The following is a 25,865-nucleotide window of genomic DNA, read 5'->3' as shown; positions in this document are numbered from 1 at the left end:
GATTTGACAGACTTTTAGATACACTCTACGCCTTGTTTTTTGAAGCCTTGGTGGGTATTTCAAAGTCAATTCGAACAGATAATTTTAATTGTATAGATTGGTTGAGATATTAGTATCTCATATAGCCCGCAGGTGTTTTCTCATTCTCTGGTATTATCGGGGCAACTGGTATGTAGAGCCCAAAAAGGAACGCTAGTCAGAATTAGAAGAAAACGAAGTTTGGGGTATTTCTAGTAATTCAGTGAGCTACTCTTTTTATTTCTAAACTTCTTATCGAAACCAGAGGGAGCAATGTTCCCATAATAATTTCCACTTGAACCGTTTAATTGCGATCATGGCCAATCACAGCACTGATAGGCACCGAGACGTGCCTGAACAAAACGAAGATCGCTGCAAAGTACATCCATAGATCCATAGACTCAAATCATAGACTGAAGTTAATCTTTACTTACACTAAACGATTTAGAAATTTAATCAAAGTCGAGAGGGGGCAAAGAATGTAACCCCATATTTCCAAAAACAGCAAGCCACCCCCTTTTCAACGCCAATGCACGCACTGCGCACAAAACAGCCATAAGAACCGATGCGCCTCTACAACTTGCGCCCTAATTTCACCCTGTGGCCCTCTGAAACAAAGGGTTGTTTATCCAACTCCTTCCCCACACTCCCTTGAACTCTTTCCTTCCCCTTCACCCTTCACCCTTCACCCTGCACTCGTCACTCGTCACTCGTTACTCATTGGTCCTCGACCACCACACTCTTTTAACAAAATGACTACACTCCTCTCCCTCCTCCGCCGAGAGTGCAATGGCGACGACACAGTCTCCAGCTGCACAAAGCCAACCAGCCGAGCGCTGACAGTCGGCGTCCCAGCCGCGATAACAGGAGTGTAAGCTTATCAACAACCACACCTCCACCAGCTACCAACCACATACTAATCCCACCACAGCCTCCTCCTCACCGCAATAACCGTCCTCATCGTCCTCTACTACAAACGCCAGCGCAGAGATGATCGCGAAGACCTAGAAGACCGCAACCGCTCCTCTGGCTTCTACGGTCGCTACGCGCAGCAGCGATTCGGCGGACAGGGCCAAGCACAGGGGCAAGGGCATGGCTTTGGTCAGGGACAAGCACAGCGTGGTGCGCCAACCAGCTCGCGCCGCAGTTCTGGGGAGTCGTTCTTTGATTACAAGCAGGAGGATTATGGGCGGTATCATATGGCTTCGTTTCAGGAGCCTGAGGTGCCAAAGCCAACTGCTACTACGAGGGTTGTTGCATAGGTTTTATAGACTGGATTTGGGTTCTTTAATGTGAGTTTGGATTAATGCTTGTGGCTGTGGTATGATTGTTGACTTGTTTGCTTAGGTTCCTGCGGGTCGGGAGCTAGGGAGTTCGTGTTCTTGTTGCTGGGCTTTCTTTCATGGGCGTACTGTAGCCACACTGGCTGTCTTTTTTTTTCTATGTATTATTATGACTTTGAGTGATCTAGGCCATAATACAAGAGTCGCTCGTCTGATGGAAATACGATATCCTGAAATTGAGGTAGTTTACATATTGGCATGGATTCAAAACTACACCGGAAGTATTGTGTGCTCTAAAATGTGTAGATTGGACGTTTATCTTGAAGTCGTTTTCATATATAATACATATGGTCGTTGCCATCACTCGACATTCTCAATGATCTGGTTGATAGATACTGGCTCGTTGCTCTCCGCAGTCGGCTCGATCATAGGCTGGACATGGAAGTACCCCATCTGATACAGAACATGTTGCCAGTCCGGTCCTGCCGTGGCTTGGACTTGGTAATAGGGCGTGTCGTTGGCGAACCACCTCTCCTTGCGCGTGGAGGCTTTATCGCCTCCTTCGAGGGCTGCGCGGCTGGCTCGTGTGGTTCGTGATCGCTTCTCGCCGTGTTGTTGTTGCACTGTGAGCTCGTACAGCTTCTGGCGGTATTGGTGTAGGCGCCCGTCAAAGACCATGATTCCTCGGATGTATGGAGCAAGATCTTCTGTGATGGCTGCAAGTCCATTCTCAAAGGATGGGGCGTGTCGAGCGGTTGGGGTAGGCATGGAATAATTGGCGCGCATGATGGGTTCGAAAATGCGCTGGAATTGGGGTAGGGTAGATGGTGGGGTTTGTTGGGGGTTTGCAGAGCGGACGATCTTGCTCAAGATTCGATTCGCGTATGATGATTCCAGGTCTGTGTTGGTGGTTGAACGGAAGGTTTGGCTTAGCAAGGCGTCGAATGTGGTGCTGACAGCTTCACTGAGCGACGAATGTTCGATTCGCAGGTCAGATTGGAGGAGTGGGTATGCGTCGAGGTAGTTAGATCGGTGACCTTCGGGAAGAGGTGGTGCGGAGATATCAATGCCATCCTGGTTGATGTTAGCGGGTGTGTCTGCGAAGGTGTGAATCCCACTTACGTTGTTCATGTCAATCGAGCAGCTAGAGCAAAGGATATCCAGTGAACTTCTCATATCGTAGTAATCGGCTTCACGGCACAGCATTTGAAGTTGCGCTGTCTTAGAACTCGACTGAAATTGATTAGGTGGCATAAGTTCAACTTTACTTCTGCCACCCATGTCTTCGGATTCTTGAAGTCCCAAACCCCACCAGTGAAAGGTGTTTCGGTTTATTTCTGCTTCCTTCTCCAATGCATCTCGACTTAGAAGTAAATCGCGGTTGAACCATCCCATAAACCGTTCGTAAGTATTCAAGCTGAGAACACGAACTCGGTCCCCGTTATAGTCAACGTTGGATGCGGGTGGCCATGCAGGGAGAAGCCAATCCAGGCCTGCCTTTTCACTGCCAACACCCATCTGACACCAGAAATTCAGGTCCATCAAAGACCTTCGAAGATCCATTCCACTGCCCTGGTAAAGGCGGGTGACGGCCTCTCGCTTGAGAATGTGCCCCTCGCTGGCGGCAATTAGAAGCAAGTAATCAACACTGAAATCCTGAGGAGCCTTTTGGTAGCGTAGTATGGCGTGCAGCGACATATCCTGGGTAGGAATCAAGCTCTCATCATTGCAGGTGATGATAATTGGTCGTCGCGATTGGGCAATGAGAGTAAGGACTCCGGTCCAGAATTGTCGGTCTTCTTCGAAGAGCAGATCCGCTTCTTCGAGCAGGATTAACGATTGTTTCTGTTGCCGTGGGCGTTTGGGATCTGCCTCCTGTTTCGGGCTTGGTTCGGGTTGGGTATCAGGTTGTTTGTGTTTCGATGGGCCTTTGAAAAAGCTCATCAATTTGTTCTGCTTCCCGTCATCCTTGGCGCTTTCTGCCAGATTTTCAGATTCGTTGAGGAGATGGACCAGATGATTTTGTGTCATGTCCCCCACTCGCTCTAACATATCACGGGCACTTCGACGGCTTCCAGGATTGATCTCAAAGACCTCGAAACCAAGCTCTTTTGCAACAGCATAGACGGAAGCAGTTTTACCGCAACCGGCAGGTCCACTGAGAAGAATTGCGTTGGTCATTTGGATTTTCTCGGCTGCGGCCATGTCACCCGATCTAACCACTGTCCGCTGTGCTGAGGTAGCTACGCCTCCAGATAGCTCATCGTCTGAGCCAGATAGATTGTCCATCTCTGAGGCTTCTTCCTCGCTCGACACGATGAATCCATCAAGTTTATCGGCTTTTTGTCGGTTCTTTCGCTTTTTGTCGCGTTTGTTCTTAGATTTGGTGGTGTCTTTCGGTGGCTTTCCTGTGTCTACCGCCGTGATGGTGAGATGGCGTAGCCAATCACGAAGCATCTGTGGTTCACGGCCGAGCTGGAGGACTTCCTCTGCCGCTTTAGGGGCGTACTTATGTGTCCAAAGCTGCGTCTCGTATTTTGCACAATCGAATGCCGAGACTGAAGAGAGTAAGGAGGTCCCAATTTTGGCGAGAGGTGGACTGGAAGCGTTCCAAGGGAAACGAGGGTTTGGCGAGGACCAAGACATCTGCTTTTCCATTGCCGTATGCAGGATCTGATTGCTTGCAACATGTCGAATGGGATGTCGAAGAGAGACAATGGCGTCTTGCGGGTGTTCGAGTTGCCTTGCGGTCCTTCTTGCCTCGGCAGTCCCAGTGAGCAACACGTTTTCCTCGTCTCTGATTGAAATTGCGGCAATCTTCGATTTCTTTCGATCGTTCGCAGTCTGCCACGCTGTGCCCATCAGATTCGTCGGCGGGCAAACATCTCTAACGTGCACAAAATCTTGCGGGGGCCATAAAGGATCGAGTAGTTCAGGAAATTTGGACACACGGCGAGCAAACGTAGAGAAGGAAGGCATCGAACCGGCTACTCGTCGCTTGTTTTCTGTAGTCCCAGATGCTGTTTGATCTGACTGTGTTCTGGAACTTCCATCTTCAGGTTCTTGTTTCGACTCGGCCACGTTCTGGGCATCGGTCTTTTGTGCCAGCTTCTTTGTGAAGAATGGATGGGTGGGTTTCGAGGATTTTATCGTTGCTGGCTTGCGTGTCGGCAAAGTAGGTTTGGCAACGGGGACCGGAGGACGATGAACTGAGTTTCCACTTAGGATGCTATCGATAACTTCTCCAGTTTTGATCTCTGGATCAACCCTATACTTAATGATTACTAGTTTTGTGCGGTCTTTTGGTGGCCTTCCTCGCTTTCCCGTCGCCCTTTTCTTCGTCTCTCGAGGAGGACTCGAGGGAGGCGATGAAAGGAACTTCCCCTTCGAATTAAGTTTGAGGGTCTTCTGCCTCGTCGATGACCTTCCGATTCGCTCTTCTGCTTTGTTATGTTCCGTAGACGTCGAAACTGGGGGAGCATCTGCAGAAATCCGGGCCTCTGCCAGCGGAGGTTGAGTCTGAGATGTAGGCAATTTGTCCAGAGAAGTCTCGGCGGGTGTTATTATAGGAATAGGAGGGCCATTGCCGAGCCATGCCGAAAGACCTGCATTGGAGGTGGCCGTGGGTTCTGCAGGTTGGCTTTTGTCGGTTTTTCGTCTCTTCCTCCGACTCTCGTTGGGATCTTCCTCGATACTGGTAGAGGACTCGGTGGCGAGTTGTGAAGAATTGTTTTTGCGTTCCGTAAAGTTCTGCGGCCCCTGGTCACACGCTGAGCTCTGGTTGCTTATAGGTGTGGCCTCGTTCGTATGGGTATTCGTCGAAGAAGGCAGGTCATTGGAAGGTGTAGATTTGACGGATAGTCCAAATTCTAGATTGTGTAAGTTGGATTGAGTTTGTATCCACAGAGCGCATGCTGACCTTGTCGGAAAAAGGGGTGTAGGACTTGCTGTTCGTCGGATCCCATAGCCATTGGTAGATTGGATACAATGGTGTCCATGGGAGTGCTTAGGCGATCATAAGGGGAAAGTCGAGCAATGAGAAATATCCCGGGATCAGCATTGAAGGGACGGACAGTAGACGGCAATGAGACAATTTCGAGTAGAGACCAACCTCACTTGCTCCTCTATAGCTTCAAACACGTCCCGACGCGAAAGGCGCGTTAATGGCTTATGTCATGCTGATTACTTGACGGTTCCACGCTAACCCGGTATAGCCTAGAAGTGGATTTGCCGGCCCGACGTAAGCCCGAAAATTTTTCAGATTTCCCGTTTGGATGGCTCTGCATGCAAAAGGTCACACGCTTTGAAGGGACAGAAAACCGCTTGGTTCTCGAGATTCAGTCATGGACCTGCAATCTCCCTCTGTTCTGGCGCAATTGCCTCGCCCCCTTCACGCCTCCACCGGCAAAACACGTATTAGCGATGTCTTCAGTCTCGCCGATGCGAAAAAGCGCAAGCGCTACGAAGTCGCAGTTGCGGTGGATGGTGAGGCTGTGAACATCTACAATGTACGGTTTCCCAAAGCTGAGTCTTTCGAACGCAAACTGACTCAAACTTATCAGGTTCAAACGCCAAAGCTCGTAACTTCCTACGCCGTCCCGCCGCAATCTACATTTTCTTGTCGCCCATGCTCCGTTCGCCGCAAGCTGTCGAAAAAGTCGGCAGTTCGGAGACAAACCTATACCGCCGTTACTAAGCCCGAGCACCAGATCAAGTGTTTCGTGGAGGAGATCGGCAGCAGTGGCTCAAGTGCCCCGGTCATTTCTTCCTCGACTACCACTGTGACTGATTCGACCAGCCCCACCACCTTCGTCGGCATTGTTCCCTCCAGCGCCAACGATGAAGCAGAGACGGATCCCTTTGACATTTTGGCTGTTCACGAAGATGGCCGTGTGCGTAGACTGTCTTCTGATTTGAAGACCCAACGGTGGAGCATTCAGCACAGCGAGATTGCCAAGGTCTGCTCTACTCACAATGTCCAATCCAGCTTCTTGGTGGAGTTTGAAGATGCAAAGAAGGCTTTGTTCAAGAGACGACAGGACCTTGCTTCGATGGCATTGGGTGATTTGACAGCCTCTGGTGTTAATGAGCCATCCATCTTGCTGGTGGTATCGCAGCCAAAGAACACCGACAGGGTTTCCTTGAAGGATATCATTGTGCAGATGTTCTCCGTTCCCGCGGATTCAAAGTCACAGTCGCATGAGAGTCAACGGTTGAGACACCTTCAAACTTTCCACATCCCGGATTTGAGCGGCTTGGAAACTGCCAACTGCAGTGCGATGCAATGGAGCTTCCACTCTGGCTCAGCGGGCTTGAACCTTTCCTTTGAGAAGGGTTTCATCAACGTCGATCTCTCCCAGTATTCGCCTTCCGTTACTTCACAATTCGTGCTTGATGAGCACTTCTCCTCGGTGATGCGCATTTCGCCGCAGTTTGTGATTGGTGCGAGCAAGTCTCTGGTGGCAGTCTATGACACCCAGTACAACTCTGTTCAGCGCAGCATTCCTGCCGATGATATTTCCTCGAGCACCGGATCAACTGGAGAGGCCTCTACAAACTTCATCAGCTACTTCGCCAAGCTTGGAATTGCAGTGGCGACCAAGGGCAACACCCTCATTGCTTTTGACCTGAGCTCGCTCCCTAGTGCGCCCAGCTCTTCCCTGAAGCGAACAAGAGACAGCCTCCTCATTGATGCCATTGGCAAAGGTATTGGGTCATCTGCTGCCCAGTGGGATGTGGCCTCTAAGAAACACCGGTCTGACAACATGGCCTCCCTTCGGCTCACATCCTCTGAGCAAGTTGAGAAATGGACGAAGCTTACACAGACTCTCGAGAAGGCGGCTAAGACGAAGAACATCGACTTGTTCGATAACGCTGTTTTGACATATTTCAGCACTTCTGATGCTTCAACAAAGCTCCCTGTTCGCGGACAGTATGTCAACCCAGAAGCAACTCTTTTCTTGCTGTCCAAGATTTTCGCTGTGGAAGAGTCTACCTCAAAAGATACCGTGTCAGCGTCTCCGTCATCTCAACTCCGGGTTGCCATTTGGCCCCCCACTACTTGCGAGTGGCTCATTCAGTTGGGTCACTTGTCATTCGATAACGTTGAGATTGCACTGCGTCGGGCCTGCAAGCCGCAAGTGCTGCAGAAGTTCCCCACTGGTTCTTTCATTCAGGCTCTGCTTGATTCCGATCCATCCCTGAAGCAGGTCAACCAAGTTCTGGAGGGTCCCATTCTGATCTCCTCAGACGAATTGGCGTATGCACTCAAAGTCTTCTTGAACCAGGCACGTTCGCACTCTGGGGCTCTTGAGGAGACGGCTCGTGCAATTTCCAACGGCGATGTCGCTACTCCCACTCAGGAGCTCACAAAACATCTCGGGTCCGAAACGGCAAACCTGAAGGACATTTTTACTGGTCTGAACACCTCCCTCCAGAAGATTCATGCTCAACCTCTTCCGGTTGTTGTGACTTCCCTTCGCTCGAACCTCTCGCGGACAGAGCTCTTCTCTATGGTCCACCATCTCCGTCTTTCTCTCGCTACCGGAGGCTACACCTCTCGCTTCACCGAAAATCCTCCCACCCCCATTACGCCTCACCAGATTACGCCCGCTCTTTCCCTCGATGTCATCGTCGACCTTCTCACTGCTTCCGTGGACGCCGTTGGTCCATCCGGTTGGATCTCCGCTGTCCCGGCAGCTGGCGAGTTCGAGGAATCAGACTCTGTCACAGCGGCTGCCAGCCGTGAGATGGAACTGATTGCGGACATGAAGTCTGAGGTCTCCGCTGCCCTCGCAGGTGTAGAGGAAGCAACCTATCTCAAGGGAATCATGTGCGAATACCTCCGGTTCGCAGACCAGGTTGTTACCCCAGCCGCTACCTCAGAGGATGCCCTGGCCAAGATGGATGCCGAGGCCACTGGTCCTTCTCACCTTGTCCGCTACGAGAAGCTCAATGGTGCCGACCTGATGATCTTCACTCGTCCCGGTGAAGGTGAAGATGGATTCGATGGTGATGGCGGTGGCAAGATGCTACCCCTGTCGCTCAAAACTACTTCCGGTGACGTCTCCCGCACTAAGATGAAGAAGTCTACAGGCGAGATCAAGAGCCGCACCAGCCGTGAGATTGGATACTTGCGTCGCAAGGCGGTCGGCAAGTACTCTTTCGAGCGACTCATTATCTAAGACTTTCATTTCATGTTTTATACTGTAACATTCATTATTGAGACAAAATATCCTGGAGTTAGACATGATCAATACATACTTTGGGTTACTTCCAAAAGTCTATACCGCCTCCAATTCATACACCGCAATGTTATGTCGCTGTCGTGGCACTAACGAAGTATATATCGTACTAGATTAGTAGATTGGTCTCACCGCTCGTTGCTCCGTGTCTTATCCTGTTCTATCACGCATTAGGCAGCTATAAGTATCCAGGGCACTGTCAGCTTATCTATCTATATCTCTAGATAGATGGCTATAGGAGGATTCGCGCGACCATCGTGCATACATGTTATACCCGTGGACATGTTAAATTACAGAATGGAAAGGTTAATCAGGCAAATCTGAAATGACGTCAAAAGGATGCCCAGCAAACCGCTAAACGAAACGAGGGGCCATATTCTATCTGCAATAGCCTCGACCCTTGAGTGCGCCCCAATAGCCGCACTATTTGGCATTGAATCGCCCTTGCGCAAAGAAGGTAACACATTGGATAACTGCTCATCGTGTAACTTGAAGATATTGGAGGCTCCAGGTCCAAAACTATCTTTTGGTTCTCTGTCTTTCCATTCGCTAGCAGAATATATATCTTGCGCTGTTGACGCTGTATACACTTGAACACAGATTAAAAACGAAACAACAGGATCAGATGTCACTCTTATTGTAAAGTACCACTTTGATCGGCTCAATTACATCAAATCCAATTGAATTGTGCCCTTGCAGAAAAATCGGTCAAGAGATTATTGGGTTATTATCGAGACTAAGTGGGACCACAACATTAGGCTTCGAAATGACTCAATAGTGCCGGGCAATCCGAGCCTTAAGAATGTTTAAAAATGCCTAGAGATGAGTGGAAAATGGTGTAGGGTCGAAAAAAAATACAAGATTGATGCATCTGAAAACTTAAGTATAGATTGCAAAGCGGGCGGAGTCGGTAACTCAGGTAAACACGACAACAAACAAGGAGCTTGAGTGGGGATGAACTGCGCGGACCACATCTCCGCACCGTTCTCTTTTGCAACTCCATTCTTTTTTAGCTCCGATTGTCTCAATGTACTAACTAGGTATGTTTTGTTTAGAGGCGCGAACCTTTGGAAGACGCGTATCATAACAAAGCAAAATGAGCCAACCATGGCTCGACAGTCTATCCGACGACTGGCCGTCGATGCCAGCCTCGCCGACAAGTCCTGCACCAGCTCAGCCTCTGCCCTCGTCACCAAGGGCCAGTTTGCAGGTCACACCAAGTCGCATTCCTGTGCCTGCGCGGCGTTCCGAACAACAATCACCGGCGGACGGGAAGAAAAAGGTTACCCGGCCCTGTCATTTCCATAGAAAAGAGCCTCCGACCCCGAAGACTCCCCGAACTCCCAAAACACCGAAACCGCGATCGCCTGCCCCAGACAAATCCAAGCCCAGCACGCCCAGGACGAAGGAAAGCCCTAGGCGCGCCTCCCGTGCGGTTCGCAAATCGTCTGCGATGGACCATCGATCCCCGCTACGATCAGTCTCGAATGTCTCGAACGCCTCGAAATCGTCGGAAGTCCAGAGCAACAGCACCGTCCAGATAAAAACGAAGAAAGGGAAAGACACGCAAGAGGGCACACCGGAATGGCGCAGGCGCTTACTGCGGGGGGAAATCGAGGCGGGTGAACAACGAGATTTGTTCGCGCCGATGGGACTCGAAAGTGTTTTCAAGCCGCCGCCACAGAGTTCATTGACGCAGCAAGACTCTATCCCATTTTCGAGGCAGGACGACCAATTGTGGGATTTCACCGACAACACTTCCCGACAAGGCAGGGACGAGGATGATAACCGCGACCAAGAGTCTGAGCCCGAATCAGAGCGCGTCGATAGCGAGGACGAGGGGCCCAATGACAATGACACGGCGTCAGGGACAGTAAACCGCGCGCCTTGGGGAGCGGATGCGACACAGGACGCGACTCAGGACCCAGAAGGGTTCTCACAAGGGAATACACAATTACGGACAGCAAGTGGGCTGGAGGACCTTCGTAACGAAGGCATAACACCCATTACATTCACTCGAAACAATACTGTCGACGGCACTAAGACGTCTGAAGTCATCAAATCTGCGCTCAAGCAAGTCACCAACAAGTTGGAGAGCCTGTCTATCGACAACGACAGCCGCCCAGACTCCCCAGCAAGCGATAGCTTCCTCTTCTACAACCACAGTGAACCTCGTCCTGACGCGTCATCCCGCGAAGACAGTTTGCTGGACGTGACAAGCCACTCTCTTCCTCAGGATCTGTCGATGGGAACAGTCGACTTCAACCGTCGTGGAAACCGCTCTTTCCCTCGCCGATTCTCTCCCTCGCCCTTCCCTTCACATCGCCTCTCCCCCGCAACACTCGCCAACTCCAAAATCCGCAGTTCTCCTCTCTTCAATCCTCACAGGACTGGTTCTCCCGCTCTACCACGTCCTTCTTCATCTCACGTTCGACCATCCACAGCTGGGGACACGGAAGCCAGAGAGGACAAGATGCCATCTTCAGGAAGTCCGTTGAAGTTGTTCGGTAACCATGACACATTCACCAATAACAGGCTTCTTCGGCGCATGAGTCAATTTGAGGAAAGCTTTAGCGATACCTCTGAAGGAGAAGAGCCTCCGTCCCCCTCTGAGGAAGCACGAAGGAAGGGTGAAAACCGCAGCTTTTTGACTACGAGGCACGAACCATTAGGCGAGATTTCCCCCAGACGTAATGAACGTCACGAATCTCGGAATAATGGACATCGGATAAGTCAATTTGGGGGTGGCGAGTTGGACAAGTTTGATTTCTCAGATGCTAGCCCCTACGAACACAAACTGGTCTATGATGAGGCCGCAGGATTTGGATCCCGACCTACATCACGCAAGCGATCATCAACTCGACAATATCTTCGTGGTCCCTCCGCACAGCATAGTTTATACCATTACAGCAGATCAGTGAGTTCGGGATTCACCCGAAAGCCGTCTGCCTGGGTTCGACAAGATTTCTTTGATGACATCCGGCCAGCGACTCGGCCTGGGAACAAGGAAAACATGCCTCCTGATGTCAAACGAGTGCCCAAAGCTCCAGACATGGATCCAACGCCTAAGCGGCGCCGAACAATTATGCGAAAGAACAGTGCCGAACCCAACCACGAGAATGGGGACTCGCCCCCCAAGTATGGCGACAGCATGTCGCTTTTGCAGAGAAGCCTCATGCAACAAGGCGTACAGCTCGGAAATGGAGACTACCTTGCTCCACCCGGCTTTTCCCAATCCATGCAGCGGCCGCGGACACCGACTCCAAGCCAAATCCGAACTGCTGGCGAACCGAGTGTCATGGCGCATAGAAAGTTCTCCGAGTCAAATTTCGATAACACTGACTATTCTGACTCGTTCTCACTCGATGGTGATGTTCCACTTGTTAAGATTACTGGTACCAGTGATACTTCACGAAAGGGGTCAATCACCACCCAGGACTATCTAAACGAAGCCACTAAGATCATGGACTTGATCAGAGCAAAAGGACGGGGCGCGGCAGGTCTGACCAGCGTCCAAGAGTCCGACGTGGAAAGCGAAGGCGACGAGCTTGACCTGAGCTACGAAGATGAATCCACTCGCGAAGCATTCTCTCGTCCGCCAAGCCGTGATGGAACAGATCTTCGCAAAATCAGGGAGCCGAAAGAATTGAATCCGCTGATTTTGAGCCACCTGAAAAAGTACCAGGAGCAAGATGACCGGGAATTTGATGGTGAAATGTCCCTCCAAGGCCGACCAGAAAGTCGGAATGACCTTGATTCACCCAACTCACAGAACATCCGCATCCAAGGACCAAGGAAGCGCAAAACTAGTGGCATGGCGGATGACACGGCGGAAAACATTGCTCAGGACCTGATGACTATCAATACCCAAATGTCCGGCTTCAGCGTCAGCTCCGTACCAACAGGCTCTTCACAAAATTCCCAAGTGAAGGGCATGTTGGCTTCTGATCTCGTATCCCACCTCATCCCAAATCAAGTCAACGGCTTCAAATACGACCGTCACAGGAATCAATGGGTGAAGGATGAAGTCGAAGAACCTCAACCTCCTGCTGCCGAACCCGAGGAAGGTGATGATCCTTTCAGAGATATTCCGGACTTGAGTGTAGATGAACTACAAGAGATGATGAGAGTACATGGTCTCAGCTCTCCTGCAAAGAGCACGCCCGGTGACCGAGAAGAGACCTACGCCCGCAGTCCTCTGGCCGTCCGCAGATCCCCCCAGAAGACTGATGTTCGACCGCACACGAGGGATGGCGGTCCTTCTCTCAGCGGAAGCTCGATTCGCTCCAGACTGACTCGATTCACGTCCAGTGTTCCCAACACTGGCACCAGAGCGACATCTTGGGAAACAGACGAGACTGAGGGACAGAACCAATCTGGACAAGAGAGTTCCGAGAGCCAGCACCCGGAGTCTGTGTCTTCAAAGATATCTCGATCTCCAGGAAAACAAGCACGCGTTGCAACCGTCAACCTATCCTCGGCTGCTGCACACGCCGCTTCCGAAGGGGGAAGCAATGACACAGAGCGCGATCCAGCCTCTCAGGATCACATCTACCAGGGAATACCTCCACTCGAAGAGCCAGCTCAACCCGATCATGAAACTGGCTCGGTCCGGTCTTCTGTCCCTCCAACGGGACGCCAAACTTCCGTTGCCGGGCAGCCTTTCATTCGTCGTCCCATTTCGAGAATCGAGGAGAGGAACGAGGACACCGTCGACGACCAGAGCCTTGTCCGCAGGAACGACTCACTTTCTGTCAATGAAACACCGGCTCGCAATGGGGCAGAGCAGTCTTTGATGCCAATTCAGAGCGCTGGGCCCGACACAAGTTACAGCTTCCACCTCAGTCCTCTCGCAGACTTCTCGGTCAACCAAGGGGACCGAGCTCTAAACCTTGAGATGAGCTATGTGGCCCAACGCACAAATCCATCTTCCCTGCGCCAAGTGCACGGGACGTTTGCATTGGCAACTGGAGATTTGATCAAGCATATCACTGACGTTGAGCCATATGAGCCTTACTGGGAGCACGTTCGTCGCCTGGTTCTGCGCCAGAAGGGGTTGATTACGTTGCACAAGCTCAACGAATTCTGCCCACGGTTGGAGGAATTGGATGTTTCCGACAACGACATTGGTCAATTGAGTGGTATCCCTTCCTCATTGCGAACCCTCAAGATCCCACGGAACTGCCTGTCCAACCTCACCCCTTGGAGCCATTTGGTCAATCTGCAATACCTTGATGTTTCAGGAAACGACATTGAGACATTAGATGGCTTCTCGAGCTTGATCCACCTCCGAGAGCTGAAGGCGAATGATAACCAAATTCGTAATATTGATGGCATTCTTGACCTCAATGGCTTGCTGAGTTTGAAACTGAGCAACAACTCTGTGACAGTGGTGGATTTCGAAGGTTCTGAGCTGTGAGTCGTCTTCAAGGCTCGGAGAATTACGGTACTAATTGAATCTGTAGGACACGCCTTCGGGATCTTGACCTGAGTCACAACTGTTTAACGTCCGTTCGCAATGTTGACTGGCTCCCGTCACTTGCCACTCTTGACCTCAGTGCCAACCAAATCAGTAGTTTGGAATCGCCAGCTTCCCTCATCAGCTTGCGTGCTCTTAAGCTGTCGGGAAACAGTCTCGAGTCTTTTGATGCACGAGCATTCCCTTCCGTGAGCCTTATTTACCTCGACCAGAACCATCTTTCCACTGTTACCGGCCTGGAAAATTGCCACAATCTCGAGGTTCTGTCTCTACGGGAGCAGACACCCAGAGAAAAGGATCCCAGTTTCACCCTCGGCCTTGATCTGGGGCTGATCAAGGATATCCGCAAAGTGTTTTTGTCGTCCAACAAACTTTCACCTGAAACCCTCTCTCCATCTGCTCCACTACTACGCCTCCAGCTTCTTGACTTAGCTGCGTGTACATTGAAGAGCATTCCAAGTGACTTTGCGTTGAGCTTCCCGAACCTGAAAGTTCTCAATATGAACTTCAACTCTGTCGATGACGTGGAACCCCTGGTGGGAATGAACTGTCTCGCCAGATTGATGATCGTTGGCAATCGCCTATCAAGGATGAGGAGGGTCTCTCAAATTCTCAGTCGGCTAGGAAGAACTGGGAAAGGAACCACGTGCTCCTTGCGCAAGCTTGATATCCGTGGGAACCCATTAACTGTTGGCTTTTACCCCCCAGCAGTAACCGGAAACGGCACGACCGCGGATTGGAAGAAGTTGAAGTCCAACGAACATGCAATTGTTCGGCACCAACAAAACCACCGAGATCTTTCTGATGCTCTAGCAGAGCTCGGAAACGATGACCAGATATCCCACCGGGCGACAATGGGAGAAGAGGTAAAGCCTGACACGGACGTCGAAATCAACGACCCCTTCACAGTTCCACTCGCAGACCCCCATGCCGACGGGAAATATCTGACCCATCTCGACCAAGCCACACGACTCCGTCGGAGAGTTCTCGAACTCCTCCTTTACGCCGGCACAAGCGGCTCTCTCCATACCCTGGATGGTCTGGAGCTCCGGCCATCGCTGGGCGATGAGGCCTCCGATATGAACCAAGCATGGGATAGACTGGAGCATCTTGGCGTGCTTAAGAGGAAGGCGATTAAAAATTAAAGCTATATTCTTTGTTATTGTTCTAAGTTGATATTTCGTTCACGGAGGGAGCGACGTTGGATTTCGAGCATTGTCGGTAGCGTGCATGGAGTTTCGGCCCTTTGTCCGAGTACTTTGGAGTGGACTTGGTCACGCTTGGAGTTTGGTGTTTGCTATCAGCATAATTGCATTATTGGAGTTTGTTATTCAATCAATTGTGTTCCTTTCGAAAAATATTCAGATACTCACCTTGGTCTCGCTTTGTTAAAACCTGACCGAACCGTCCACGAATGTCCTTCGAACTCACCACCGGCGATAGAAACCACTCACAGCTGATTCTCCGGCATTGGCTGAGGTCCATGCAATCAATCGGGATTTTGTGACTAAGACTACAATTACACAGCCGCAAGTGGAGAGCATCCCAGTTACCGAGGTGGATACGGATTCGGCAGGCCCGCTTTTCTCAGCGAGAAAGACCTGAAAGCCAGCGGCAACACCGCGTCTGGCCCTCGAGCGTATGCGGCCTCGCCACCTTCTCTCCTCGCCTGCTATACAGTGCTCTTGATCCTTACGGTCCAAAATTCCTGCAGTTGTCTGATAGCGGTCCGAAACAGACCAGCCGAAAGATTTCTGATGAAGTTCGTCGAGATGCGTATAATGTCCAAGCTTTCCTCTTTGCTGTTTAGGCCCCCAAATTGCGTGGTTGGCGCTTGCTACACCCTGTCAACCTCGATCTGGTAACGCCCCAAACAGGGGCTAACTCAGTAGCTTTTGCCCAATCGTGGCCCTAAGTGGAGCGGTTGCGGGTCGGCCCACTGTCCTTAACCTTATTATGGTGACACAAAAAGTCATCAAGGTGGTATCTGGTCATGACTAAAGACATTGGTTCTGAGATTGAGCCCAAAAATTGTAGCCAAACTTAGCCAGCTACTTCGATTCCGCAACGGTCTTAGAAAAGAGAGAACCACCAACCTAAGGTCAGATAGTATGCCAGAGTACAAAGTGCAACACTGATTACTGTTTCAATGAGTCACGCTCTTCCTCGTGACTCACCTTCTCTTTCTCCACTTCCAAAACTGCATAGTGGGCTATCGCGACGTCCCGACGTGCCTCATCTAGCATAATCATGTCCGTCTCCCCCGAGCGACTCTTGAAAACACGATCCATGTCTTCCAATGTCGCGCCTTTGGTCTCTGGGAGGAAGAAATAAATCCATACAATGCTAGCCGCAAGGAAAACTGCAAAGAAAATGTATGTGCCCCATTTCCAAGTCTGAAACATAGGTGGAACGAAAAAGGCGACGGCGAAGTTGTTGACCTAGAATCGTATTAGTGCTGCTATAAACTCCACCGTATGCACTCACCCAATTGCTTGATGCACCGAAAGACGAGCCTTTGGAACGAATAGACAGGGGGAATATTTCTGCTACAAGTGTCCATGATACCGGTCCCCAGGTAGCACCAAATGCGCCGACGTAGATCCAGATGAAAGCCACTGCCGCCCAGCCAGCATCTGAATGGTGAGCAAAGTCATTTCCAAACTTTGCGACAATTATGCCAACCAGGACCATTGAAATCCACATGACGGCCGAGCCGGCATAAAGCATGGGCTTTCGACCAACTCTATCGATGAGAGGCATGGCTGGGAGAGTGCATACGAAGAACACTACTCCAGTGACACCCGTGGCTAGTAGTGCCTGAGTACCCCCAGTCAAACCCAGACTTTGGAACACGGTGCTGGCGTAGTAAATGATCGCATCAATGCCGCTCCATTGCTGGAAGAACATGATAAGCCATGCGATTGCGACCCGCTTAAAGTTGTCCCATGTTCGGAAGATTTGATAATACTGAGCAAACTCGCGAACCAATACACTTCCTTGCTCCTTGGCTGCCAGGTTCGGGAATGTTTTGGCAAAGGATCGCTTCTCGAAGAGACACTCTGCCTCGATCTCCTTGAGTTCTGCCTGAATCAACTCATGATCTTCGGGCAGGTTGCGCAGGTAAGACAATGTAGTAAGCGCCTCCTGAACTCTACCCTTCTTGACAAGCCAGCGCGGGGAAAAAGGAAGCCACCAGATTCCACCTGCAAGCAGTACGGCTGGAATGCCTTGGATAATCGAGGGGAGTCGCCATGCAAGGTTCGACTGCGTTTCTCCAATGCCGCCAATATTGTTGCTTCCATACCCTATCCAGAAAGACAGCATAATTCCGAAAATAGTAGCAAATTGGTAAAACGATACCAGAAACCCGCGAAGCTCTGGAGCTGATAGCTCGGCGTTATAAACGGGGCTTGCGCACCGGACAGTTAGTTGACGGGCCAGACCATGGGTAAGTATTGAACTCACCCAACACCACTGAAAGTACCAACACCAAGACCGGTGAAAAACCTTCCTGCATACAGCAAGCCTGGCTTGTGGTAAGTGGCTCCACAATAAAGGTAGCTCCCTAGGACAACCCAACAACAGGCTGAAAACATGGTATACTTCCGAGAGAATATCTCGCCCAGAATTCCTGCAGATAGAGAGCCGAGTATACCACCCAGTTGCAAGATTGAAGTGAGCCATCCAGTCGCGCTAGAGGACGCAACGACTGAAGGGAAATTGTCCGTAAATCGCGTCATGACAAGGGACTGGCCTAGGACTCCCTGCTGATACCCATACTCAAATCCGCCAACTCTATATGAAGTGTTAAAAAGTGTTTGTTAGATAGAAGTATCTGGCACTTACGACGCGAAGAGAGCAATAGCCATTAGTTTGGGGTTGTGCAATAACGATGTCCAGCGGTTTTCCATTGCCACCTTGGTGCGGGCGTCTCTATTCGGTTCATCGGCCATTTCTGTCATATTGGCAGCTGACGGTGAAATAAACCACAAATCCTACGTGTAAACCACGGAAATGAATTTACCCCGAGATAAAAAGGAGATGTCACAATATAATGACATGCTCCCGGGTGAGCATTTTGGGTGCAGCTCAACGTATTTATTTGATCAAATATAGAATGAGACCATCAAGGAATAATAAGCTGTGGCTACAATATCCTGCCTGGGAACTTCCAAGGTTGTTTTGGGAAGTTGGTGCCACTCGGAAAAACTGCGGGGTCTGTGGGGAACTCCGGGGAAACCCCAGATGGGCCTATGCATTCACAGGCCAAGTGAAGGCGGGCTGATTTGGGTAGTTGTAGGCACTTCGCATCCCAGGGTCTAAGGCTAAATGGATTTGTCAATGCTAACCACTCCCGACCCTATTTCGTAGGCAGCCCCAAGCGCTTTCATCTCCAAGTATCTACCAAGCTATAGGAACTCCTCAGATTTATAGCAAGTTATTGTTGTATTAATATCCCAATTAAATGCAACTACATCAGATACAAGCAATGACCGAATGATTAAAGTGTTATTAAGAACCAAAGAAGAAAAAGACCTCTGAGTCTTTTTTACAAAAAGTTGATACTCCCTTCGGCCCTTGGTTGGGCCCCCAACCAAGAGCCGTTGGCTTTCCAAAGCCGTTGGTGCCCGTCCACCTCTCCCCTCCGGCCGAAGGGGAGAGGGACGGCTAGACACCAACTGGTCCAGCGCGGATCCAGGATCGAGGGGGGGTACTCTCACCTGGGACCGACAGCTAGGCCATAGGGACCTTCGGTGAGGTTCTAACCTAATTATAGATTGATACCATAGGAAATATCATTCAGTCTTATTTTGTGCAAGCCAGGGATCGAATCGTCCCTCTCTCTTATTATTTAAATAAATCTGCCAAAACACTCACTACAATTATTGTACCCCATACCTCAATCATCGTACACTCTCGCCAACACACGATTTTATATGCAGTCTCGCTCAAGCCCTCTTTCCAAGCAGAGCCATGATACCAGCACCAAGCAACAAGGGGTAGTGATATAACAATCGGACTTAGTTATGTTTGATTACATGACTTGGATAAGAACGCGGTCATAGCGAGTCAACGGAAAATACCCATCGTCGGTCCCCTGCAGAATGATCGAGATTGTTTGACCGGGCTCCGCATTGGCCGGAATTACCACACTCGCCTGATTTCGGCCGTGTTCAGTCACAGTCACGGCACCGGGGTATGTACCTTCCTCCACATACTGCCACCAGGAACTGTTGACCTTGTCGTCATCTGGATCGTGAACTGCACCGGCCAGTGTCACCGTCATGCCAGGGCGTCCTTTTACTGTACTACCATTCAAGATATGAACAGAGGGCGCGTGGTTTCCGTTGCGGTACTGCGGTGTCACTGTCCACTGAATGCGCGCGGCAAAGTCGTTCTGAACAGCCGCAATCCAGCGGTTTGTCGTATATCCGTCGGTTTTCGTACCGTTCCGGTTTGTTTCGCTGTCGACCATCACCCACAAATCCGGAGAAGTGGTATTTTGTTTGGCCCGGCCGCCCCAGCCACCGAGGTTCGGGTTGGTTGGGTCCTGGATACCGGTTGTCAACAGCGGATTAAACGCCACGTTATCGCCCTCGGAAAGGAAGTCATATGAGCCAAGTGGCTTGCACCAGCCAGAGGCCGCTTTTGTTGCATTGCCGAAAATATCTAATGGATCACCTGGCATGGATTGGCCGTCGAGCCAGGCGCGGTAGAGCTTTCCATACGGTCCCATTTCAATATTTGGCTTAATCCAGTCACCAGTAAAATACAAGTGATCATCTGGCAAGCCACGGACGTTGCCCTGGCCTTTATTGCAGTTGAACCCCCAGGTGTCGTAGCCGGCCGACATCTCCTCGACGCGGATATGGGGCCAGTGCGGAGCAATATAATCGACGTACGTCGTGTCCTGAAATCCACTGGCCATGATGACAGCTTTGCGGGAGATAGTCTCCTTGGTTCGTGCCCACTTGCGCGAGCCGGAATACCGCTCCTCGATTGACTTGAGTGCACGGGCTATGGTGTTGGTGCCACCCCAAGCCTGCAAGTATAGCGTTCGTGGATCATCGTCCAACAATAGCGCCTGAATGAGGTCGGAGCCATCTGTGTCATGATCCATTTCACCTTCAAAGTCGATGTTACCAATCTTAACGGTGGACAACAACTCCTTCGGCGTCGGATAAGATGGATCATGGCGACGTAGATTCGGGTAAACCTCTGCGTAGGCCTTGAGGACATTGTCCTCAATGGTCCGCGTGCCGGTCCAACGCAACGATGTGCCATTGCCATTGCCGGCCCAGTGATATACGCTGGAGGTATAGATGATGCCTTGCGTATCGAGTTCATTTGTATAAAGCAGATATCGGATCAGCGAGGCCAAGTCGTCCTGCTCCATGTCGGTTGTAATGACGGTGCGCAATTTCGTTGATTTGTTGGTAACATTTCCGGACGCAGCAGGAAGCGTGCTGGCTATCAGGCCAAGCATTAAAAGACGACGGACAGTAGACCACATGTCGGCCGAAAAGTTAATCTAATGAAGTGAGAAAAGAAGGAGTGTGAATCCTCGAGATACCAAGTTTGAGCGTTTTTATATAGTTCACGTAAGCCATTATCCCTGCGGAGGCATTGTGGGGACCCCACACTTTTGGCAAGAGCCCCAGGTCGCGGGGTAACTCGAACTTTGTTCCGCATAGAGGTAGTTTAACCACTGATGTGTTTAAAGGGTGCAATTCCAAATTATGTAAACGAATACGGCGAACCTGCAATGTATCTCAACTCATCCCGAGAGGTTCGTCATAAGCGCTTACACTTACCTCGATTGGTTTGTCTTCTGAAAAGTGCTGTAAGTGACACGCCTGCTTCATAATTTTATCTTCGCTAGCTCAAGACCAGGTTCTGCTTTGCAATATGCCACGGCAAACAATCGCGGGTTAATAATGTCATACTAGGTCAAATCAATTATACTTCGTGTTGATAGATTTTCAAATAACCCGGCTAGAATCTCTCATCGTTGTAAGGGATGAATTATATTGCTAAACACTAGAAAGGGGATAGAAAGGAATTAAAATATTTAGCGTCGTGCAGTGTTGCTCGAAAGAACAATCCATGACCACCGAGTCAGGTCAGATATGATGTTTCAATATACAGAAACAATTATTTCTTGCCCTGGACAAGAATCTGCTTCTCCTTCTTGATCTGCTTGACAACCTCGATGTCAATCTTCAAGACGTTGGCAACAGTATCAGCAGGGGTCAAGGCAAGCCACTGAGCCAACGAGATGTCAGCGACACGATCGCTCTTGTATAGCTCAATCCAAACAAGCTTCTCGGTATCGGAAGTATTTTCGATGTAATGACCTAGAAGGAAAACGTGAGCGCAGGCGAATAAAGTCCTTGAACATGTGAACATACCACTGTTGTCCGGGAATGCAGCGGTGTCTCCCGCCTGGAAATCAAAAGTGCGGGCTTTGGAATCACCAATGAAAACGGTCGCACGAGCATGACCCTGGTGGAAGTAGAGCCATTCCTCAGCCTGAATGACTGTCAGTAATCGGTCTTGCAGACATTGACTGGGAAACTAACGTTGGGATGCCAGTGAAGTTCACGAAGACCCTTAGGCTCTAGCTCGACAATAGCAGCAGCAAGGGTTTTGGAGATAGGAAAGTTGGTCGAATCTATCTTGCGGAATGTTCCACCATGACCAGGTACAGGCTCCGAGGGGTGTTTGTAAGTGTGATACACGTACGAGTTGTCACCTCTCAAAGTACCCTTTGGAGCTTCATCAAGGTCTTTGCTGACAGTACCATTCAGGATATAGGGGAACTTAGAGGGAACAGTGTCGAAAACCTTGGGATCGACGCCGAAGTTCTTGGCGAGAACATCTCGGGGAGTGTGGGCAATCCAGTCGTCGACCATGAAGGTTGTTCTGTTCGATCAGCATGGCAAGGTGGGGGTGGAGTATAGGGAGACATACCCAATCTTCTCAAAGTTACCGTCATCGAAGGCAAGTAGATACTCGTTCTCATCATCTAAACCTTGCACGTTATGGGCAACACCTTTGGGGAAGTACCAGATGTCTCCAGTCTCGAGCTTCTCGGTGGTGAAACCACCATGCTCGTCAACCCCTGAGAGTAGGAGAGATCCATTGTAAACGAATCCCCACTCAGCCTGGATACTGCCGTCAGTATGTAAGACTATTTATGGGACCGAAACCATGTACCGTTCTATGCCAGTGCAGCTCACGAATAGCCCCCTTCTTCAGATGCTGCTGAGCACCAGCAATGTCATGGCTTTGAGGCAAGTCCTGGATGACTTGCTCTCGAGACCAACCGCCTGGGAACAGTCTAGTCTGGGACTCAGAGAAACTCCATTTGACATTGGGCACAAAGCCATTGTCGGTACTGGCAGTACGGAACTGGTCCGGGTTTTGAAGATCGAGTTGTCGATTGGTTCCACCTAGTAATAGAACATTGTAAGCACTCATCATAGAGGTTAACTTATGATTCAGTTGACCTACCTAAGATCGGTGCGCCCTTGCCACCGCTGATCGGCTGGTCGCGGCCATCATCCTGTCTTTTGGCCTTGGGGACCGCAAAGGCAGTGGAAACAAATAGGCCAAGGAGAGCGAGACTTTGAGACTTCATCGTGACTCAAAATAGAAGTCTTCAATCAGAATGAAATTTCAGGTTGCAAGCCTCGAGCCAAGAAGCTGGGAGGGAGCTCATTTATATAAGATTTTATACATGCATTTAGACCCCTCTCCCCTCAAGATCACGTCTCCATCAAATCCCGGAATGGAATTATCCCCAGAATGCCACAATTGATCCCAAAATTTCCTCATGTTGATTAAAATGAAGACAACACCTGAGCGCACAGATTTAGCCCAAAGTATAAACTGGACTATCGAAAGACAAGAAATGATGCAATTCAGAGCATTCTTTTAATTTCGCATCCCGCGGAACACCTCGTAAGGATAGACTTGAATTAACAGGGGTAAAAAGTGCCCTGGCAGAAACCACGAGAAAGTAGGTTTTCCTCTGTATAGCAACATTCTTGGCATCATGTCGAAATCGACGCAGGGGTCGCCCGTATTCTGGACCCCATGGAGAAAATACATTGTCGATCATGGACCCTGTCAGGTACATTGAACATACGACCGTTGATATTCCGGCAATTGATGAGGCGGGATTGGTCAAGCTCGGGATGTGCTTTGCCCTGGATCACCTCATCCGCACCTTGAATTACAAGATCCCAAATGACTTGGCTTGGCACCGCAGATCATTCCTCTTAATTATCAGCCAGTAGCCCTGTCGGACAGAGAGAAAGCTTCGCTTTGATAGATGGACCTCAATTCCGGGTCACTTAGCGTTCTTGGCTATAGTTGTGAAATGACAAACCCCGAGCGCTTTTGGCCGATTTTCCTATTCGGGTAAGCACATGGCTTTTTTTGCCCTAGTTTTTCGACTCGTTCGCCCAAAAGTCATGGTGGCGTTTGAGTCCAGAGCAAGACTCAGCCAAGGAATTCAATCGATCCTCTTTTTGATTCCAGATATGCATTTTGGGTTCGAACTATGTCTCCCACAAACCTGTAATTCCTGCCAGATCCCTGCTGTCCCTCTATCAGCAGCGTAAATTGAGTTCGGTCACGACATTTCATCATCATCAGTCAACTTGACTTCGCAGAACATCAGTATACGGGGACTTGTCGGGCAATCGAGTCCCCGAGTCTGGAGCCGCCTGACTTCTCGTGGCGGCGTCCAGGAACGATTTCGCCATTTCATAGATCAACATCGCCTTCAAGAATTTGGAATATCAGTGACAGTTCACATGTTGTCTTGTCTTGCGTGCTTTTCATTGCCGTTGGCGAGAAGCTTCAGGGGGAAAACACAAGGTGACAATTCATCTGGGGAAGATACGGAGACGTCCTCGGATATATAAGCCATGAGATATTCCCGCATATGTGCTCAATCCAACGCAATCTTTCTCAAATCTTCTCACCAAGATGAAGTATTCCTTCGCTTCTATTGCATCTTTGGTCGCTGCCGTGGAGTGCCTTTCCTTGCCTCCTCTTATTCCAACTATCCCAGGAGTGACCGAACCTTTGACTACCAACGCTCCTCCTTTGCCTATTTTGCAAGTTCCGACACCTCCACTGGAGAGTCCTCCTTTCACCCCGAGTGATATTCAGCCCAAGAAGATTGGTTACTTTTGGACTGGATCTGCCGACAAGTTCCATAAGGGTGAGGGTCTATCAAACAAGCTTGGAACGAGATGATACTTACATTTATTCTCAGATTTCCTTGCCACCTACAGTCTGGATGATGTAAGCTATACCATGCAACACAATACCTGAATGTGCTGACTGACTCGATATCAGGATACCTTCGGTACTCTCTTGTGGGTCACCGATGTCCCATCAAGCGGCAACGACCCCCACCATCTCGGACCCTCTCTTGATGGAAAGACCCTCTGGGGTGGTGGATTGCTGTCTCTGTTAAAGACCCAGGTATGTACCACATCTGAAATAAACACCTTCTAAGTCCTAACATTCACTCAGGACACTGGATTCTACTTTGACACCTCTAACCCCTACCGCCCCAAGTTCCTGAAGAGCAACCGGGGTATCCTGGCCTCGATTGCAGACGAGGTCAGAGCCAAGCCTGATGGAGGTTTCTTCATCACCTACATGGGTTCCGCAGTCGGTACCTCTCCCGGTCGTCTAATTGAGACCGATGCCGACTTCAACATCATCCATGAATGGCCCGAGGATGTTGAGGGTACACTCAACATTCTGGAACAGCAGTTCTCTCCTCATGGTCTCAGTATTGACTGGGATAAGAAGCTCATCTTGACTTCGGACTTCGTCGAGCCTGTCACTATTTTGAAACCCACTCTTGGAGTGCGTCGTGCTGATACACTGCGCTTGTGGGACCTGGATAGCCGGAAGATTCTCAGTACCCTTACTATTCCTAACGTAAGTTTAACGGAGAGGAAAACTTTTCTTTGTTCTGTCTAACCTCACTAGGGCGGCGGTATCCAAGATGTCAAGTTTATCCCCGGACACCCCGAATCTGCTGCTATCGCTACTGCTGTCCACCTGGGCCAAATTTGGGTTATCTACCCTCTGCGCAAAGATGCGAACGGCAACCAAGGTGTGATCGAGGAGCTCTATGACCTTGGACCCAAGGCTCGTGATACTGTTGCTATCTAGTAAGTACTTCCTTATCATACAGCAAAAGAACAGAACACTAACCACTACGCATCCACAGCTCCGACATCAGCCAAGACGGCCGCTTCTTCTACGCCACCCTTACCACAGCAAACCACATTGTCGCGCTGGACATCAGCGACCTGAACAACATCAAACGTCTCGATAATCCAGATGAGGACCAACCCACAGTCGGACCTCACTATGTCAAGGTCACGCCTGACCAGAAGCACTTGGTTGTCACTGATTACTTTGTCCAAACTGGCGAGATCGGTATTATCAACACTCCGGCTGACTTCAAGGCGCTCTATATCGATCTGAACGAGGATGGCAGTCTCTCTTTCAACCGAACTATTGACTTCAGCAAGGAGTTTGAGAATCGTGGGGGTGCGAAGCCTCACTCTAGCGTTATCTTTGATCTTACTGATCCCGAGAACCCTCTTTACTACTAAGCTGTCTCAGTTTCTCAGTTCACTTGAGGGAATGTGGGTATAAAGTGAGGGAGCAGCAGAGGAGAGTTGTGCGGAGAAAGATACATAGTTGTTTAATATTCTAACCTCTGACATGTGCCTTTGGGCCTTTTATTTTAGTGTGGATATACTCCCAATATTAATTATATACCGCCGGAAA

At 50.0% G+C, this 25,865-nt stretch overlaps 8 protein-coding genes across 8 annotated transcripts; 4 read left to right on the top strand and 4 right to left on the bottom strand.

Moving 5' to 3' along the window:
• Positions 1 to 770: 770 nt before the first annotated feature.
• Positions 771 to 1,280, top strand: PENARI_c004G02347 (uncharacterized protein; the record flags this gene model as incomplete). The annotated part of the gene is made up of 2 exons (XM_022628978.1): positions 771 to 889; positions 950 to 1,280. The coding sequence occupies 2 exons, from the start codon at positions 771 to 773 to the stop codon at positions 1,278 to 1,280; spliced, it is 450 nt and encodes a 149-aa protein (XP_022491133.1).
• A 381-nt stretch (positions 1,281 to 1,661) lies between these two features.
• Positions 1,662 to 5,272, bottom strand: PENARI_c004G03254 (uncharacterized protein; the record flags this gene model as incomplete). The annotated part of the gene is made up of 3 exons (XM_022629024.1): positions 1,662 to 2,375; positions 2,424 to 5,170; positions 5,221 to 5,272. The coding sequence occupies 3 exons, from the start codon at positions 5,270 to 5,272 to the stop codon at positions 1,662 to 1,664; spliced, it is 3,513 nt and encodes a 1,170-aa protein (XP_022490853.1).
• A 372-nt stretch (positions 5,273 to 5,644) lies between these two features.
• Positions 5,645 to 8,485, top strand: PENARI_c004G11943 (uncharacterized protein; the record flags this gene model as incomplete). Its single annotated transcript, XM_022629480.1, has 2 exons — positions 5,645 to 5,809; positions 5,864 to 8,485. The coding sequence occupies 2 exons, from the start codon at positions 5,645 to 5,647 to the stop codon at positions 8,483 to 8,485; spliced, it is 2,787 nt and encodes a 928-aa protein (XP_022491255.1).
• A 1,167-nt stretch (positions 8,486 to 9,652) lies between these two features.
• PENARI_c004G08517 (uncharacterized protein) lies at positions 9,653 to 15,169 on the top strand (the record flags this gene model as incomplete). The annotated part of the gene is made up of 3 exons (XM_022629291.1): positions 9,653 to 9,827; positions 9,922 to 13,960; positions 14,011 to 15,169. 3 exons carry the CDS (start codon positions 9,653 to 9,655, stop codon positions 15,167 to 15,169), a joined length of 5,373 nt encoding a protein of 1,790 aa, XP_022491028.1.
• A 906-nt stretch (positions 15,170 to 16,075) lies between these two features.
• PENARI_c004G10905 (sugar porter family MFS transporter) lies at positions 16,076 to 17,989 on the bottom strand (the record flags this gene model as incomplete). The annotated part of the gene is made up of 5 exons (XM_022629422.1): positions 16,076 to 16,120; positions 16,202 to 16,465; positions 16,512 to 17,436; positions 17,493 to 17,822; positions 17,874 to 17,989. The coding sequence occupies 5 exons, from the start codon at positions 17,987 to 17,989 to the stop codon at positions 16,076 to 16,078; spliced, it is 1,680 nt and encodes a 559-aa protein (XP_022491117.1).
• Positions 17,990 to 19,062: 1,073 nt separating this feature from the next.
• On the bottom strand, positions 19,063 to 20,541 carry PENARI_c004G04349 (DUF1593 domain-containing protein; the record flags this gene model as incomplete). Its single annotated transcript, XM_022629080.1, has 1 exon — positions 19,063 to 20,541. One exon carries the CDS (start codon positions 20,539 to 20,541, stop codon positions 19,063 to 19,065), a length of 1,479 nt encoding a protein of 492 aa, XP_022490951.1.
• Positions 20,542 to 21,182: 641 nt separating this feature from the next.
• PENARI_c004G11160 (uncharacterized protein) lies at positions 21,183 to 22,671 on the bottom strand (the record flags this gene model as incomplete). The annotated part of the gene is made up of 6 exons (XM_022629431.1): positions 21,183 to 21,385; positions 21,440 to 21,560; positions 21,611 to 21,953; positions 22,002 to 22,195; positions 22,248 to 22,483; positions 22,545 to 22,671. The coding sequence occupies 6 exons, from the start codon at positions 22,669 to 22,671 to the stop codon at positions 21,183 to 21,185; spliced, it is 1,224 nt and encodes a 407-aa protein (XP_022491023.1).
• A 1,358-nt stretch (positions 22,672 to 24,029) lies between these two features.
• On the top strand, positions 24,030 to 25,687 carry PENARI_c004G00611 (YncE family protein; the record flags this gene model as incomplete). The annotated part of the gene is made up of 6 exons (XM_022628893.1): positions 24,030 to 24,267; positions 24,322 to 24,350; positions 24,405 to 24,533; positions 24,585 to 25,001; positions 25,053 to 25,237; positions 25,297 to 25,687. 6 exons carry the CDS (start codon positions 24,030 to 24,032, stop codon positions 25,685 to 25,687), a joined length of 1,389 nt encoding a protein of 462 aa, XP_022491134.1.
• Between the last annotated feature and the right edge of the window lie 178 nt (positions 25,688 to 25,865).

The sequence above is a fragment of the Penicillium arizonense genome (assembly GCF_001773325.1).
Source record: "Penicillium arizonense strain CBS 141311 chromosome Unknown PENARI_contig004, whole genome shotgun sequence".
Taxonomy (NCBI): Eukaryota; Fungi; Ascomycota; class Eurotiomycetes; order Eurotiales; family Aspergillaceae; genus Penicillium; species Penicillium arizonense.
Note: the sequence above shows the minus strand (reverse complement) of the source record. Positions and strands in the feature narration are given on the sequence as shown.